The sequence below is a fragment of the Manis pentadactyla genome, chromosome 3 (assembly GCF_030020395.1).
Source record: "Manis pentadactyla isolate mManPen7 chromosome 3, mManPen7.hap1, whole genome shotgun sequence".
Taxonomy (NCBI): Eukaryota; Metazoa; Chordata; class Mammalia; order Pholidota; family Manidae; genus Manis; species Manis pentadactyla.
Window position 1 is genome coordinate 108,525,732 of NC_080021.1, and position 14,865 is coordinate 108,540,596.

Sequence of the window (14,865 nt, forward strand, 5' to 3'; positions counted from 1 at the left end):
TACATGTTTCTGGCCCTCGGGTTCCTGTCTGTGGAGTTCATGGCCATTTCCATCTCCATGTTTCTTCTAAGCTCTTATATTCTGTGTGCCCCTGGAAAGGTCTAGAATGCCAACACTAGAGTAGTGTTTCCCTCTAGGTGGTAGCCACGAAGGCACTAGGCAGTGGGAGAACTTTTAAGTTCACAGTGAAATCAAAGAATTTCCCCACTTTCTAGAGGCATCAACCTCTCTGAGTTGAAAGTGAGGTATTTTAGACCATTTGCAGGCAGCAAGTAATGGAAGCTTTAACATAGCTATCTGAGTTCTTAAGTAGCTGATTCAGTTGTATTATAAGCTGCATTAAATACATTTTGGTTTCTCGGAATGTTCTTGTATTGAGGGGAACATCACAGCTATAATTAAATCACTGCTCTCTTAGTCCTTTTTGAACCCATATCCTGCCAGTTATAAAGCCTGTCAATTCATATCTTTTGGTAATAGTTACATAGAGAAGGGCTGTTCTTCTTGGTCAGAAACTGAATTTCCCATACTTGCGGTACACCTTTCCCTGCTGACCTACTGAAATGAAAGACTACAAGGAATGATTAAATCTTATTTTCTTTCCTGTAGTAGCAGAACGAGCTGGGTCAGCAAGGCCAGTCTCTGCAGATGTCTTTGAAATACCTTTGTGATTTGATCTCCTTGCCTTTCCATCCATTTCTCTAAGTGCCCATCACTGTCACCCTCTCACACCCTGACAAGATTCCAAGGTGAAAACAGCTCAAATGAACAAGAGCATTTGTGATGCCTCCTGAAGGTGTTGCCTATTAAACGAGTTAGGCACTGAACCCAGTCTGACTTGGGAAGTCAAGCAAGGCAGGTTAGCACATTTACATGAAGATCATTCCATATCTCATTTAACCCATTCAGATACATTGCTGGCCCATTTCTTCCCAGCATAACCCTTGTGAAATGAGTATCAGCTCACAAGTAAATAATGTCAGACTTTTATTTTCAACTGTGCTAAGGATCACTTGGTTTCATTCCTTTGTTTGGATTATAGCTTGTTTTCACAGAATAACTAGAGAATGTTTCTGAAGTGCATTGTGGGGGTTGGGAGAGAAGGGAATAAAAATGCATTGCTTTAGGGCTGCGCATCTGTTTTAGGGACTCTGCTGGCTCTACACATTAGCTGTTGTCACGACTTATGGCGTGTCCTAAAATTGCATTCTACTCAGAGATGTTCATCCCAACTCAAAATATTACAGTTGAGCAGATTTCACTGTTATGAGTGAGCCTCATATTTTCATGACTAACAAAATTTTTTTTCTGCTGTATTAGCTAGCATGCGTATGACTTCTAGCAAGTGGTAACTCATTATTTTCTTTCTCAAACAGATTGGCAATATCAAGTTGCTCAGGCCTTCCTGCAAGCAGAAGAGGAGGTGGAAGTGGACTCACATGCATTCAGCCACCGGTGGAAAAGGAGCTCAGATGCTATCAGGGCCATAGACTCGAACCGAGCAAGCATGGGCCAAGACTCCCCAGAGCCTAGAGGCTTCACAGACCTGCTGCTGGATGACGGGCAGGACAACACCACCCAGATTGAGGTGAGTAAACAATCCCAGGACCTGAAATGGATTAATGTGAATATATTTCTTGAAAAGCCCCCAGTGTTTCTCTTTCACTATATATATGCTGTCCCTTCAGTTTAGTCTAGAACTTTTGGACTTTTTTGTAGGGATCTATTTAATTCATTCATAAATAATTAATATTCACTAACTCAATAATAAATAATTATAACTATGTTAAATGAATAAATAATAGTTAAGCCATTTAATCACCCATGAATTCATTTACTTATAAACCAGACAAGCATGGGCTTGGTGTGGTGATGACAGGGAGGGACATGAAGATGAACACCAACTAGCACCCATCTGCAGTTCATTGTGCAGCAGGGTCTTGACCCATAACCATATCATCCCTCTGCCATGAGATATGTACCAAAAAAGTACAGGCTGTCTGGTGGCATGAAGGAGAGCTTGAGGTTGGGGCTTGGCTGATTGGGAGGGGTTCACCAGGTTGATAATCTGTCAGTGGGAAGAGTGAAGAATCCAGGCCAATGGCAGGGCATGCTGAGGAGCCTTGAGGAGTGACCAGCTGTCCTGATTTACCTGGGACTCATGGGTTCCTGGGAGCAAGACTTTCAGTACAAAAATGGGGCAGTTGTTGGTGAACTAGGATGGTCGGTCCCTCCATGTCTGTTCTTATGGCTGCAGCCTTGAAGAGGAAGGATGATTGGAAAAGGCTTTGGTGAGCAGGGAAGTTTGCTGGGGCACATTTTAGGCAGGTTTTAGTGTTGCCCAGAAGCCTCAAGGGTGGGATGACATTGCTTAAGTTTCCATTGTCCAGCATTGCAAATCATAAGTGATCTTGTTAGTACAACAGATATAGCAAAAACACTCAGATAAGAGCAGAGGCTATTTGTTTAGTTGGTCATGGTGAGTCAGTCAGCCCACATCACCTGCCTTTGGCCGACTCAAAAGCAGACAGGGGAGTGGGAAAGTTTTTCAGGTAAAACAATAGAGGACTTCAGGTATGCTCTGACTGGAGGTTGTTGGAAAAGCCAGGTGGTCTAATTAGAAGCAGAGCGTCTCATGTGATTGATTCAAGGGGCCATATCCACACCAATTTGGGGGTGTATTGGTTCAGGGGGCTTTCTGTGGTTGGTCCTGAACTGGATGCAGGGACAGAGAACATGGGAGCTGTCACTTATTAACCAAGTCCTGCCCATTCTAGGCTGATAGCTGCCAAGAGTGTGTCAGCTCCCTGGACTGGTTGCTGAAGAGGTTAGGGTCAGAGTTCTGTTGTCATCTGTAGTCTGGCCATTGTCCATGTATATTCTTTCAGTCTGAAGCTTTAGTTCCTATTTTCTCCCAGGTGACAGGTCTATACTTTTTAAGAATGAGGCAGCATTTTTGTTACTGCCCTGAAATACTCATTATTTAGGAAAAGAACTCAACCTCATGAAACAGATAGCTCCATGGTTCTGCAAATAGGGTCAAGGCATCATTTGTTCCCTCATAGTGACAGGGAGTTGTCAGAAGATCAGAAGCACAGGCTGTAGGGTTTCTGTGTATGTGAGAAGTCCAGCAATTTGCAAAACTCCTCTCCATCTTCTGCACTGGTATGTGACTGGTGGTTCCTGGCTGCCCCCATCAGGCCCCTTAACAGGCAACAAAGGATGTGCCCAGGAGCTGAAATTGTAGAATATCTCTAAGAAGCTATTCTGGCTCCTGCAGAGTGCCTGCTATTTTGGCAACAATGTTGTTATAGCAACTTGCGGGTAGGCAACATAATTCTTGCCTGAGCCTTTCTCTAGTTAGGGTGCAGTGTAGAGAAAGAAGAACTGAGCAGAAGCAGAGGTGTTTACGCTCTGCTGAGCACTAGTCACCTACCGAGATTGAAAGGGAGAAAGCAGATTCTTAGAACGCTGTGTGGTCTGTATGCAGAATACTGAATTTTCCTAATCACTTGTGAAATAGAAACCCCTTTGCTCAGGGATGTGTTAACTCCTCAATGTACAAACTGGGTTGTGATTATAGCTATGATTTTGTTATTCAGCTAGTTTTCTCTTTTCTACTTTAATAGAGGGAAATCACATAATGTCAGTGATTTTTGAATCGGTAAAGTGGAGAAAGGCTGGGGCAGGGAGCTAATTACTGGGTCCTCACTGGGTGCTAATATCTGCCTGGTGCCATATGGATATCATCTTACCTAGTCCTACCTTATTTCAGCCTGGTGAGATTTGCACCCCAGGTTTCCTGGGTAATCTCAGTAATTTTTACATGAGGGTAATTCCAGATTTACATTTGTGTTTTTCTTAAAATCTCCCATTAGTGAGTAAAGGGGCTGGAATTCAAACCCAGGCCTACTCAGCTCCCAGCGTTTATCCTTTTCCCTTGATTTTGCCTCCTCTACCATAAGGAGAAATGAACAGCACTCTCATTATGTAATGGCTTTGGACAGTGGCAGCGCCCAAATATCATTGAGAGTAACTTCGGGATTTCCATCTGGCTGGAAGAGGATTTGTCTTTCAGCTAGATTTCATAACAAGAGGATTGCTTATATTTTATGAGTTTGTTTATTTTTATGGGGTTCTGGGAGTTGATGGAGATTATGGGACTCTAACATCCCACAAGTCACTCCTTGGCATTATAACTAGCTTTGGGGAAAAAAACCCTACATCTGAAACTTCTCTGCAACTTTTCCTGGCCTTTGAAATAGTATTGAACACTGTTGCCTCTCTTTTTGATTGACTGAATTAGGCAGGAATAAAAAAGAAAGAAACCAAATAGTTATAGAGTGGTTACTCTGTGCTGGGCATTGTGACAGGATCTTTCTTATCTTTTAGGAATAAGCATTTTGATTAATGTTGCTTAATACAAGCAGTGAGCATGGAAGACTATGTGTGCTTTTCTTTTAGACACTTCCAAAGTAGATATCAAGAATCTGAATTATTTTGCTTGAGAGCCCTGACTGTAGTAGTGACTGTTCAAATAATTAGTATCCCATTGAGATTTAAGCTGCCTCGAATGATATTCCTGTGCATGTTCTTCTCAAACTCTGCCATTATCTAGACTTTGTATCCCACTTTCACTAAACAAAAGACAATAGCATACTTACTATTGTGGCACAAATTCATTCTGAAATAAACAACGGCTGTTCTCTTAAACTTGGTGGCAGTATTCCTTCTGGCTCTTTACAAGAACAGATAATGGAGAGATTGTAAAACTTAGTATCCCAGTTAAACAAGTCTTCCAATTGAAGTTTTAACTGTTGTCATTGTTTTATTTTAATATTCTTCCCATGAAGATGTAAAGACGTTTTGGAACCAGTTACGTTTCCTGATGAATAAGCAGGGACTCAACAGTTGGCAAATGCCACCGCTGATCTGTATGTTGATTTAGGTGAGACCTTTCCTCTTATATTTTATCTGTTCATGTGCACACAGAACCACTTAGCCACACAAGAAGAAGAGTGTCTTGTTCTGACATAGGTGTTAAAAGCAGCTGCTAGCATGCTACTTTTTGTAATTACTTTGGGAATACAAGGGCTCCCAGGACAGGGTAAGGTGGAATTCCAGTCCTGCTGCAGCCTTGTTTGAGTGGCCTTCATGAGTCCCAGGACCCCAGGGACGTGCGTACGGATGAGCAGCACCTGGATCTTCACCTTGCTGCCGGCTGCCCTTGCATTTTCTGGCATGGAACTGACTCTGTAGCATCAGTGGTGCCTTATGGGGTGGAGAGGACCTGAGCAGTGTTTGGTGAGAATTACTGATGTTCATAAAGCTCAGTTTCCTTGACTTATTCCTAGGTAATGATGTTGGTAATTTCTATTTCTCTGCTTTACAGAAGTCAATCACAAATTCCCTTCTGACACACTGAACCTGATATGTGCTATTTCACATTCACATGTAATATTTGGAGCTTCATATTCCCTCTCTTGGGACAATGAAATGTTTCTGAAGAGGATTGTCACTGGGATTTTTTTTTTTTTACCTTAATGCAAGCACCTGGATGACCTGAAAGAATTTAAAAATCGGGCTTATGGATCATGTAAGTGTACTACTCCATGATCCAAACTGCTTCAGAAATTGTGAGAGGAACCAGTACCTCTCAGGTGATGAAATTGTGGCTGGACCACAGGCCACACTTCAAGTTGCAAGTTGTTAGACCCCAAAGCAGTTTTAGCTATTGGTTTTGAAGATATAAATGTTCTGAAAAATCTTCCATTACATTGGGTTTCCTACTAACAATGTGTCTTGTGGATTTCGTGTTCTGGTAACAAATTAAGTCGTGGGCATATATGGCAATTGTATCATCTGTTTTCATATTAAAACTCTTCTCTGAAGAAGGTACAATTGAGAATGGTCAGCAAATATGTGCAACAGATTTAGCTAAAAACTAAAGCTCAACTGTTTTTTTCCTAAATGCATATAAAAAAGCTCTTTCTGATCTGCTGCAACGACACATTGCCAGTTCTGTCTGCATCTTTTTACAAGTTATAAAATATGTTTCTTTAAAAAGTTAGCAATTTCTCATTGCTACACACAAGATTATGGTGTGTATTCTAATACTTTCTTGCAGTCCATACCTAGGTAACCTATTTGAAAGGAAAGAAGTCACTGACAAATACTTCATCTAAAAGAAAGTGTAGTTGTTTTAACGATCACTTTATAAAGAAAAAGGCAAATTCTGTAACGTCCCATGTGGGCAGAATCTCCATGGTATGTTTGCAGTATAGAGAATACATTAGAATATTTTTAGATAATGAAAATCCTACTGCTTGTGTGTCTCAGATCTAAAGAAGCATTCTCAATGCTTGACAGTAATAGTAATGACTATGAACATAGAGCAGTAATATAGACTATGAATATAGAGCAGTAATAAGACACATCATTGTACTTCACAGAAATAGAGTAATGAAAATTTGCAGGATATTGCTCTGTTGATTCTTTCCTCAGGTGGCTGTTCAGCTCAGTGAACTCATAGAAGACAATACTTACATGTATTTGAGGAGAATGTGATAATGCAGATTTATGACATTTTTCAAAAGAAAGAAAAGTACCACCTGATACTGAACAGCTTTGTTACTATATTTATTAAGAATGTGAAAATCTGGTATAGAATTTTTTTTAATGAATCATTTCCATTTTAGGGGAGCTTAAGCTTGCAGAGGCAGCCATACATTGGTTGCAGAATCAGAAAGCTGTGTGAAGAGAACACTGAGATTAATCCTGAAGCAGCACACTTGAACTGAAATTTTCCAAGTGCATGTGGGCGTCCGATTGCATCCAGGAAGGATGAGAAAGAAAGCATTTCAAGGACAGTAATTGAAAAAGAGGTTAATCAGCACCCTTATTCTGCAAAAAGCCCAGTAGCCAAGCATCAAGATACTTCTAGACAGTTTTACACTGATAAGCAGGGGCAAGACTTTAGACTCCTTTTATACTATACCTTAGTCTGTTTGGGCTAGCATAACAAAAATACCTTAGACTGGGTGGCTTAAACAACAAACATTTATTTCTCACAGTTCTGTAGGCTGAGAAGTCAATGATCAAGGAGCTAACAGGTGTGGTGTCTGATGAGAGCCCACTTCCTGGTTCACTTTCTGCTGTGTCCTCACATGGCTGAAGGGGCCAGAAAGCTCCCTGGGTCTCTTTTATAATAAGGGCACTAATCCCATTCATGGGGGCTCCACTTCCATGACCTACTCACCTCCCAAAGGCCTCACCTCCAAAGACTATTTCATTGGCAGTTTCTACATGTGAATTTGTGGGTACACGAATGTTCAGTCCATAACAGCATGCTAAGGTGTTCGGGATTTATCTGGAAAGTACTTGGAAGCTACTGAAAGCTTTTAAATAGAGAAAAACAAGATTGCACTGATACTCCTAAAACAATGCTGTGGGGGGTTGAATGGGGACTGGACCCCAAAACCCCAATCTAGCCAGTGGAAAGATTAATTAAATTTAAATGAGAACTATTGTGAGATAAAGTGAGAGAGTGGTTAGAGGAAAGCTATGCTTGAGCCTATGAATTTCAGAAATACTGAGATTTCTAATCACTCACTTACATTAACAGCTATGACCCAAGTTTGCCCAGCCTTCTTGCTTGCTTGACTCTAAAGGTCATTGTAGTTCCTTGTCATTTCCTTCCAGGCGGCCTGCTGCAACCTCGATGACACCAGTTTCACATGCGGTGAGACTTGGCCTCATTTTTTCAACTCTGTATTGCCAAAGGTTGTATGTTAACTGACAACAAAATCTATTCCTATGTTGTCTATTTTGGTAATTGGCAGAAAGCATATAGTTTTAAACTTCTAGTTTAATCCCTCTTATTTCCTTATAGAATATTGATGAGAACTTTTGGTTTGCAAAGAAGAAACTGCACTGGACATAGTAAATAAGGCAGAACTTGTCTGCAATTATTGCTCATCCTCTAAAAACATAATGAGGATTAAAATAAAGTATCATATATCTTTTTCAATTACAGATTATTCTTAGCTTGACATGTCACTTCCTTACTGAAACAAAAATGGGAAAAGATCCATAACTGTCCTTCAAAGAATCCCATAAAGAATAACTGAATTATCTCTCTGATGCTCCACTGTTGGATAATTGAGTTTATTTACAGTAATGGCATGGAAATAGTCTCCAGAATGAGACATACAGGTTGTAGAATTATTAAATGTGTTAGTCCTGTAATTTTTTTCACAACAAGAATTATGTTTTAGAGTGAATATATTCTTACATTCTCCATGTACAGAGAGAAATCTTATTTCTAACCCCCTCCCACCAGGACTTTGGGACTACTCAGAAGGGTGTAGCACTGAGGTTTTCCTATCCCGGTTTTCAGGGTTTCTGGGATCGTGCGGACCCCACTGTGTCTCTGTTTGCATAAGCAGGGCAGTGATCAGGAACTGTTAATGGAGGGACTAGGTAACTGTTCATCAGTAGACTTTCTCTTCTCTCATCTTAGGATCTTATTTTTCTTCTTTGCCCCGACTAACTTCCAACAGGACATTTAAAAGATGCTTTCATGTAAATTATTATTTTCAGTATTAAAAATTAAGTACCACTCAGTATCATAGCTCTAGATCTTTATTTGATTTTTAAAAGTCATGCTCAAAACCCAGATTAATTGTTTTGGCCAGAAAACATGGCCAGTCTTTGTATGTTGAACAAAGGGTTCAGGGTGAAGGGGCAAGTGGCCACTAAGCATGGGGTGGAACTCGGGAGCCAAACAGCCAGCAGGTGCTCACGGCCCCTTTCTCCAGCAGCCCAGGGAGAGGAGTCCACAGTGGGACAGTGCTTTGGGCAGAGATGACTCCTGTTTTCTCTTTCTCCTTATTGGACAAGCGTGAGAGGGGCATTGCTTGGGGGAAATGAACACTCATGAATGAAGCACAGAGTGGCCCAGGCTTACTGGCCAGTGGTCTAGGGAGTGCCAGCACCTGGCTTGGTGCCCTCAGGTCCCATGGCATGTGGAGGTCAGGCTCAGTCCTTCTCCTTGTGGGGTGGATAACCTGTCTCCTCAGCTATCTAGTTTCTAGGCAATAGAAAGCTTCTGAGGTCATGCTCGGGATAATCCCATTCTACATGAATGGATTATGATTTAAGGACTAGGTTTTGTGTGATTTTTTTCAGAATCAGAAACAGAACAATAAAATATTTGTAGCTCAAAGTCTAAATAACTCTGAGTTGGCCCAGGCATGCCAATAGCACGATTTCTGTTACATCTGGGAGAGTATTCGGGCCACCATGTATTCCCATGAAGATTTGCACGTAATGAACCTGCCATCCCTTATGATATGAAATTACTTAATTTTTAGAAGTACTAATACTAATCAAGTATGCCAAATCTCACCAAATCTTTGCCACTTGTTTAATCTAATAAATTAGTGTGCACTCTACAGTTTAGCACCAACACATTGGGAAAATAAACACTATAGGCTTCTGATAATGATATTCTGTATTTCATGTGGTACCCAGTTTCTGTGGAACTTTGTGGAAGGTGTCTCATGGGTCTTTGCCAAATATTGGGCCTTAGATGGAAACACTAAAAAATCTGCCATTACATAACTGGGCCATTACAAATATAGAAGACATTTAAACTTAAATAATTAAATTGTATTTAATTAAATTAAAAATAATATTTTTATTTTAAAGCACTAATGCAGAATATACTTGCCAACTATTCTGGGTACTTTTATTTTACCTTGTATTTCTGAACCAGTGTTAAGGTAGATAAGGTTTCTTTATAACAAACGCACATATGTATATTCATATTCATTGCTTTTGCATTTGTCATAAATAAATTTGCTAAGGTGCCATTCTGTACTCTATTAAAGAAGGCATCAAGCATCCAAAGTCCCTTTTAAGAAGGGGTGGTTAACATTCAGAATGAAAGGAAGCTGCCTTAATTTCCTTTTTCTGTATTCCTGAAAGAAAACTGTTCTGTTCATGCACCAGCAATGCATAGATGTCTGAATCTGTCTAGAAACAAGAGAAGAATTGAACTTTGCAGCCCTTGGGAGCAGTTGTTTGGAGCTATTTTCTATATGGTATTTCAAGCCTGTGCTATTAAATTGAAATAATAGTTTGGAATCCATGACACTGAATTGAATGAATGGATGAAACACTGCTGAAGCCATTTTTCTTCTACAAATAATTTCTAGCTCTTTTGTAAATTTCATATACTTGTGCAATCTCTAGCTTAAACAGCAAAGCTATAGATACACTAACATTCACCTTCCAGACAATATCTACCTATCAGTCACCTACCTATCTATATTATTTTGGGTTCACAGTGCTGATCTCACTTTTGGCCAAAAGAATTTGAAAAGAAAAACTTGCAAAATGAATTTCTATTCTGCTTAAATTAAAAATGTCAGTGCTCACTTCGGCAGCACATATACTAAAATTAGAATGATACAGAGAAGATTATTAGCATGGGCCCCTGTGCAAGGATGACATGCAAATTCATGAAGTGTCCCATATTTTTGAGAAAGAAGAATAAAGCAGGGGGGAATCTCGCTTCCCAACTTTAAGCTCTACTACAAAGCCACAGTAATCGAGACAATTTGGTACTGGCACAAGAACAGACCCACAGACCAGTGGAACAGAATAGAGAGTCCAGATATTAACCCAAACATCTATGGTCAATTAATATATGATAAAGGAGTCATGGATATACTATACAATGGGGAAATGACAGCCTCTTCAAGAGCTGGTGTTGGCAAAACTGGACAGCACATGTAAGAGAATGAAACTGGATCACTGTCTAACCCCATACACAAAAGTAAATTTGAAATGGATCAAAGACCTGAATGTAAGCCATGAAACCATAAAACTCTTAGAAAAAAAAACATAGGCAAAAATCTCTTGGACATAAACATGAGCAACTTCTTCATGAACATATCTCCCTGGGCAAGGGAAACAAAAGTAAAAATGAACAAGTGGGGCTATATCAAGCTGAAAAGCTTCTGTACAGCAAAGGACACCATCAATAGAACAAAAAGGCATCCAACAGTATGGGAAAATATATTCATAAATGAAATATCCGATAAAGGATTGACATCCAAAATATACAAACAAAAAGAAAATAATCCAATTAAAAAAATGGACAGAGGATCTGAACAGACAGTTGTCCAAAGAAGAAATTCAGGTGGCCAACAGACACATAAAAAGATGCTCCACATCGCTTGTCATCAGAGAAATGCAAATTAAAACCACAATGAGATATCACCTCACACCAGTAAGGATCGCCACCATCCAAAAGACAAACAACAACAAATGTTGGCGAGGTTGTGGAGAAAGGGGAACCCTCCTACACTGCTGTTGGGAATGTAAGCTAGTTCAACCATTGTGGAAAACAGTATGGAGGTTCCTCACAAAGCTCAAAATAGAAATACCATTTGACCCAGGAATTTCACTCCTAAGAACGCAGCAGCCCAGTTTGAAAAAGACATATGCACCCCTATGTTTATTGCAGCACTATTTACAATAGCCAAGAAATGGAAGCAACCTAAGCGTTCATCAGTAGATGAATGGATAAAGAAGATGTGGTACATATACACAATGGAACATTATTCAGCCATAAGAAGAAAACAAATCTTACCATTTGCAACATTGATGGAGCTAGAGGGTATTATGCTCAGTGAAATAAGCCAGGCAGAAAAAGACAAGTATCAAATGATTTCACCCATCTGTGGAGTATAAGAACAAAGAAAAAAACTGAAGGAACAAAACGGCAGCAGACTCACAGAACCCAAGAATGAACTAACAGTTACCAAAGAGAAAGGGACTGGGGAGGATGGGTGGGAAGGGAGGGATAAGGGGAAAAAAGGGGCATTACGATTAGCAAACATAATGTAGGCCGGGGGCATGGGGAGGGCTGTACAACACAAAGACAAGTAATGATTCTATAGCATCTTACTACGCTGATGGACAGTGACTGTAATGGGGTATGTGGTGGGGACTTGGTGATGGGGGGAGTCTAGTAAACATAATGTTGCTCATGTAATTCTAGATTAATGATACCAAAATAAAAAATTTTTTAAGAAACAGGCTGCTAGAAATCAGAATAACAGTTATGCGTCAGTGAGAAGCTGCTGTAAGTGTGTCCAGGAGGGGGCTTCTAGGGGTTGATAATGTTTCTTTTGCTGACCTGGAAACTGGCTACATGGGTGTGTTATTTGTGAAAACCACATGAGCTATACATGTATCATTTGTACACCTATGAACATGTATTACACTTCAATTAAAATTTTTGTAATGTAAAAAAAAACGTCAGTTAGTCACAGCTCCTTTTCTTAAAGAAATCTTTTAGGTACTTCCAAACCTAAAAAATATCTCATTTTGTGATAGGATTTTCTACCTACATACTGCCTAACCTCTTAGAGTTTCAGGAATTTCTATGATAATTTTCAAAGACAAATGCAATGATTTGTGATTACCAGATTTTCTTTTTCTCTAAGACAATTTTAGGTCATAATAAATACTCTCCAGTTTTCTTTGGTTACAGAGCTTTGCACAATGTTCATATTTGAATGCAAATCTTGTTCTGTTATTTGAAGCGAATATAGAGTATAAAAGATCATTTACAATTTCATGTTTTGAAGATGTTTACAAGGAACACTAATGAACCTTCCCAAGAAGCATAATACAGTGAGTTTGTCCATTGTAAATAGTAGTATAGAGTGACCTGTTACTTAAAAACCAAGTATAAACAATCATTTTTTTTCTTAAATACCAGTTGAACATAGAATGACTTATCTTTCTCTCACTGTTGCATAATCATATACATAATTATTTTTACAAGTGAATAGGATTAATCTTTACAGAGTAGAAGAGTGTCATATTCAAATAGGAACGATGCAATTCAGAGAGTGAGAAAACAACTTTATAAACAAATACAGTAATGTGTCAGACCAAAGGAATAAGTATTCATTAGAAATTTTTCTCACATTTCTAATTGGGTCTGGTGGTAGTACAATTATTTTCTAAAGGTACACAATGTTTTTGGACAAATCTTTGTATATCCACTGTTCCCCAAAAACTCTATGGGAAGTAATATTTTCCACCATAAACTAAGATAATAAAATAACTGGTTCATTCACAAGTCCCTCTTCTTCCCTCCTGCCAGCGGCCCATCCAGCATGAGTATGGTTATGGCAGAAAACTTGAGAATCAGCTGCAACTCTTTCTTACTGGTTCCTAATTGGTCCACAAAGAGCTTACCTGGAAATCAAAATTCCTCTTGTCATGATGGTCAGTCTGTTCTTTTGCCTCACTGAATGGGTTTGCTGTGGTCTAAGCAGATTGAGAATATATTTGACATGCTTCGTTCAGGTAGTTTTGATACTGAGTAATTGTAACTGCTACTTCAAGGATTTTTTTTTTTAGTTTGTTTTGTAAAAAGGTGTATTTCTTACTTTGTTATTAAAAAGAAACCTTGATATGCTCTGCACACAATCAAAGTCATTTACATAAAAAGGCAAAGGATAAAAAGCACCATATATTTATTTCCTTAAGAAAAATCTTCAAACATCAAAGGAACTATTTTTTTTTAATTGGCAATAACTCGTGAGTGCAAATTAGAGCAAATGGTAAATGACTGAGAGACTGTTCTTCCTGATTCTCTGTTGTTGTTATTTTTTAAAGTTAGTAATAGAGAATGTAGCAGGAGAAAATGATCACTGACTTTGAAACATTTCCCTGAAATAAAGCAATGAGCGAGTTGACAGCCTGGAAGCAGAATCTGGGACAAACATTAATATTCTCACTCTGTTCCTTTTTATTCTAGCAGCACTTTCTAACAATGATCTTCCGTCTGCTCAAGAGCCATCATGCCCATGTATCATTGTCTTCCTTTGGGCTGTAGTTGCAAAATTAAAACCGAAGAATTTGGCATTGTAGGTAGTGGTTTTAAAAACCTTATGTGTCGTCAGCAAGGTGGCTATAGAAGAGATTTTTTTCAAAGTCTTAAACAGAAATTTAGGTAATTTTTAATTTTATTTGTGGGTGTTACCTATGTATGTTTTTCTGTGTATGCTTGGTGTTATATGTATGTGCACACATGTGTGTGTACATCATTCCTAATCGTTATAAATAAAAATTACCTCTGTGGGGGTAGACGGTTAAGTCCCTTTCTACACCTTACACTTAGTTCATACTTGAATTAGGTGTCTTATTTCCTTGAGCAGTACATAGCATGTATTTTTTTTCTTATTTATGGGGATGATAAAAATGAAAACAGGAAACTGGAGGACTGGTCAAGATTCCCTTCGGCTTCAGTGAATGCCTTTAGCTTTAAATATGCTCTTCGATTCTGTCTCTGGGAGATAAGGAGGAGACACAGTAGAAGGAATCAGAGCACAGTGGATCTTTTTTAATAATGGGGATCAAAAATGATGACAACTGGAGAGGAGATACATGTGGCCCCAGGACGGTGGGGCCACTCGCGTGAGGCTCTCTTGTTCTCTGTCTTCGGACCCGTGAGCACCTGTACACACAGCCCATGAGGCTCGCTCACTGCGGTCTGTCTCAATCCCCGTGGCCTCTCTTCTTCCTCAATGGTAAGTTTGCCCTCTCAACTAGGTATTTTTCCTAACTAGAAACGCACACACTACTAGCAACATGTGTAGTCTGAAGCTGTGGTCCCGTATCTCCTTAGAGCAGGGCCGTGGGGGGTCGATAAAGTGGATCCTCTTCTAGGGTAAATGGAGGGGCCTCTCTACTAAAAGCAGAGTTTGTCGTATGAAACCCTGTGGATATTGCTGCAAGCCCTATAGCCATGAAATGACCAAACTATTTCAAAAG

General features: G+C 39.4%; 1 protein-coding gene and 1 non-coding gene across 4 annotated transcripts in view; both read left to right on the forward strand.

Annotated features, from left to right (window-relative positions):
• PLXDC2 (plexin domain containing 2) overlaps positions 1-14,865 on the forward strand; it is a 437,738-nt gene that overhangs the window by 185,845 nt on the left and 237,028 nt on the right. For all 3 annotated transcript variants that reach the window (XM_036880911.2, XM_057498266.1, XM_036880912.2), the window contains exon 2: positions 1,377-1,588. In XM_036880911.2, the coding sequence (XP_036736806.2) occupies positions 1,377-1,588 (212 nt within the window). The remainder of the gene's footprint in view (positions 1-1,376; positions 1,589-14,865) is intronic.
• On the forward strand, positions 10,436-10,546 carry LOC118910118 (U6 spliceosomal RNA). Its single transcript, XR_005023840.1, has one exon. It is a non-coding gene; the product is annotated as a U6 spliceosomal RNA (small nuclear RNA).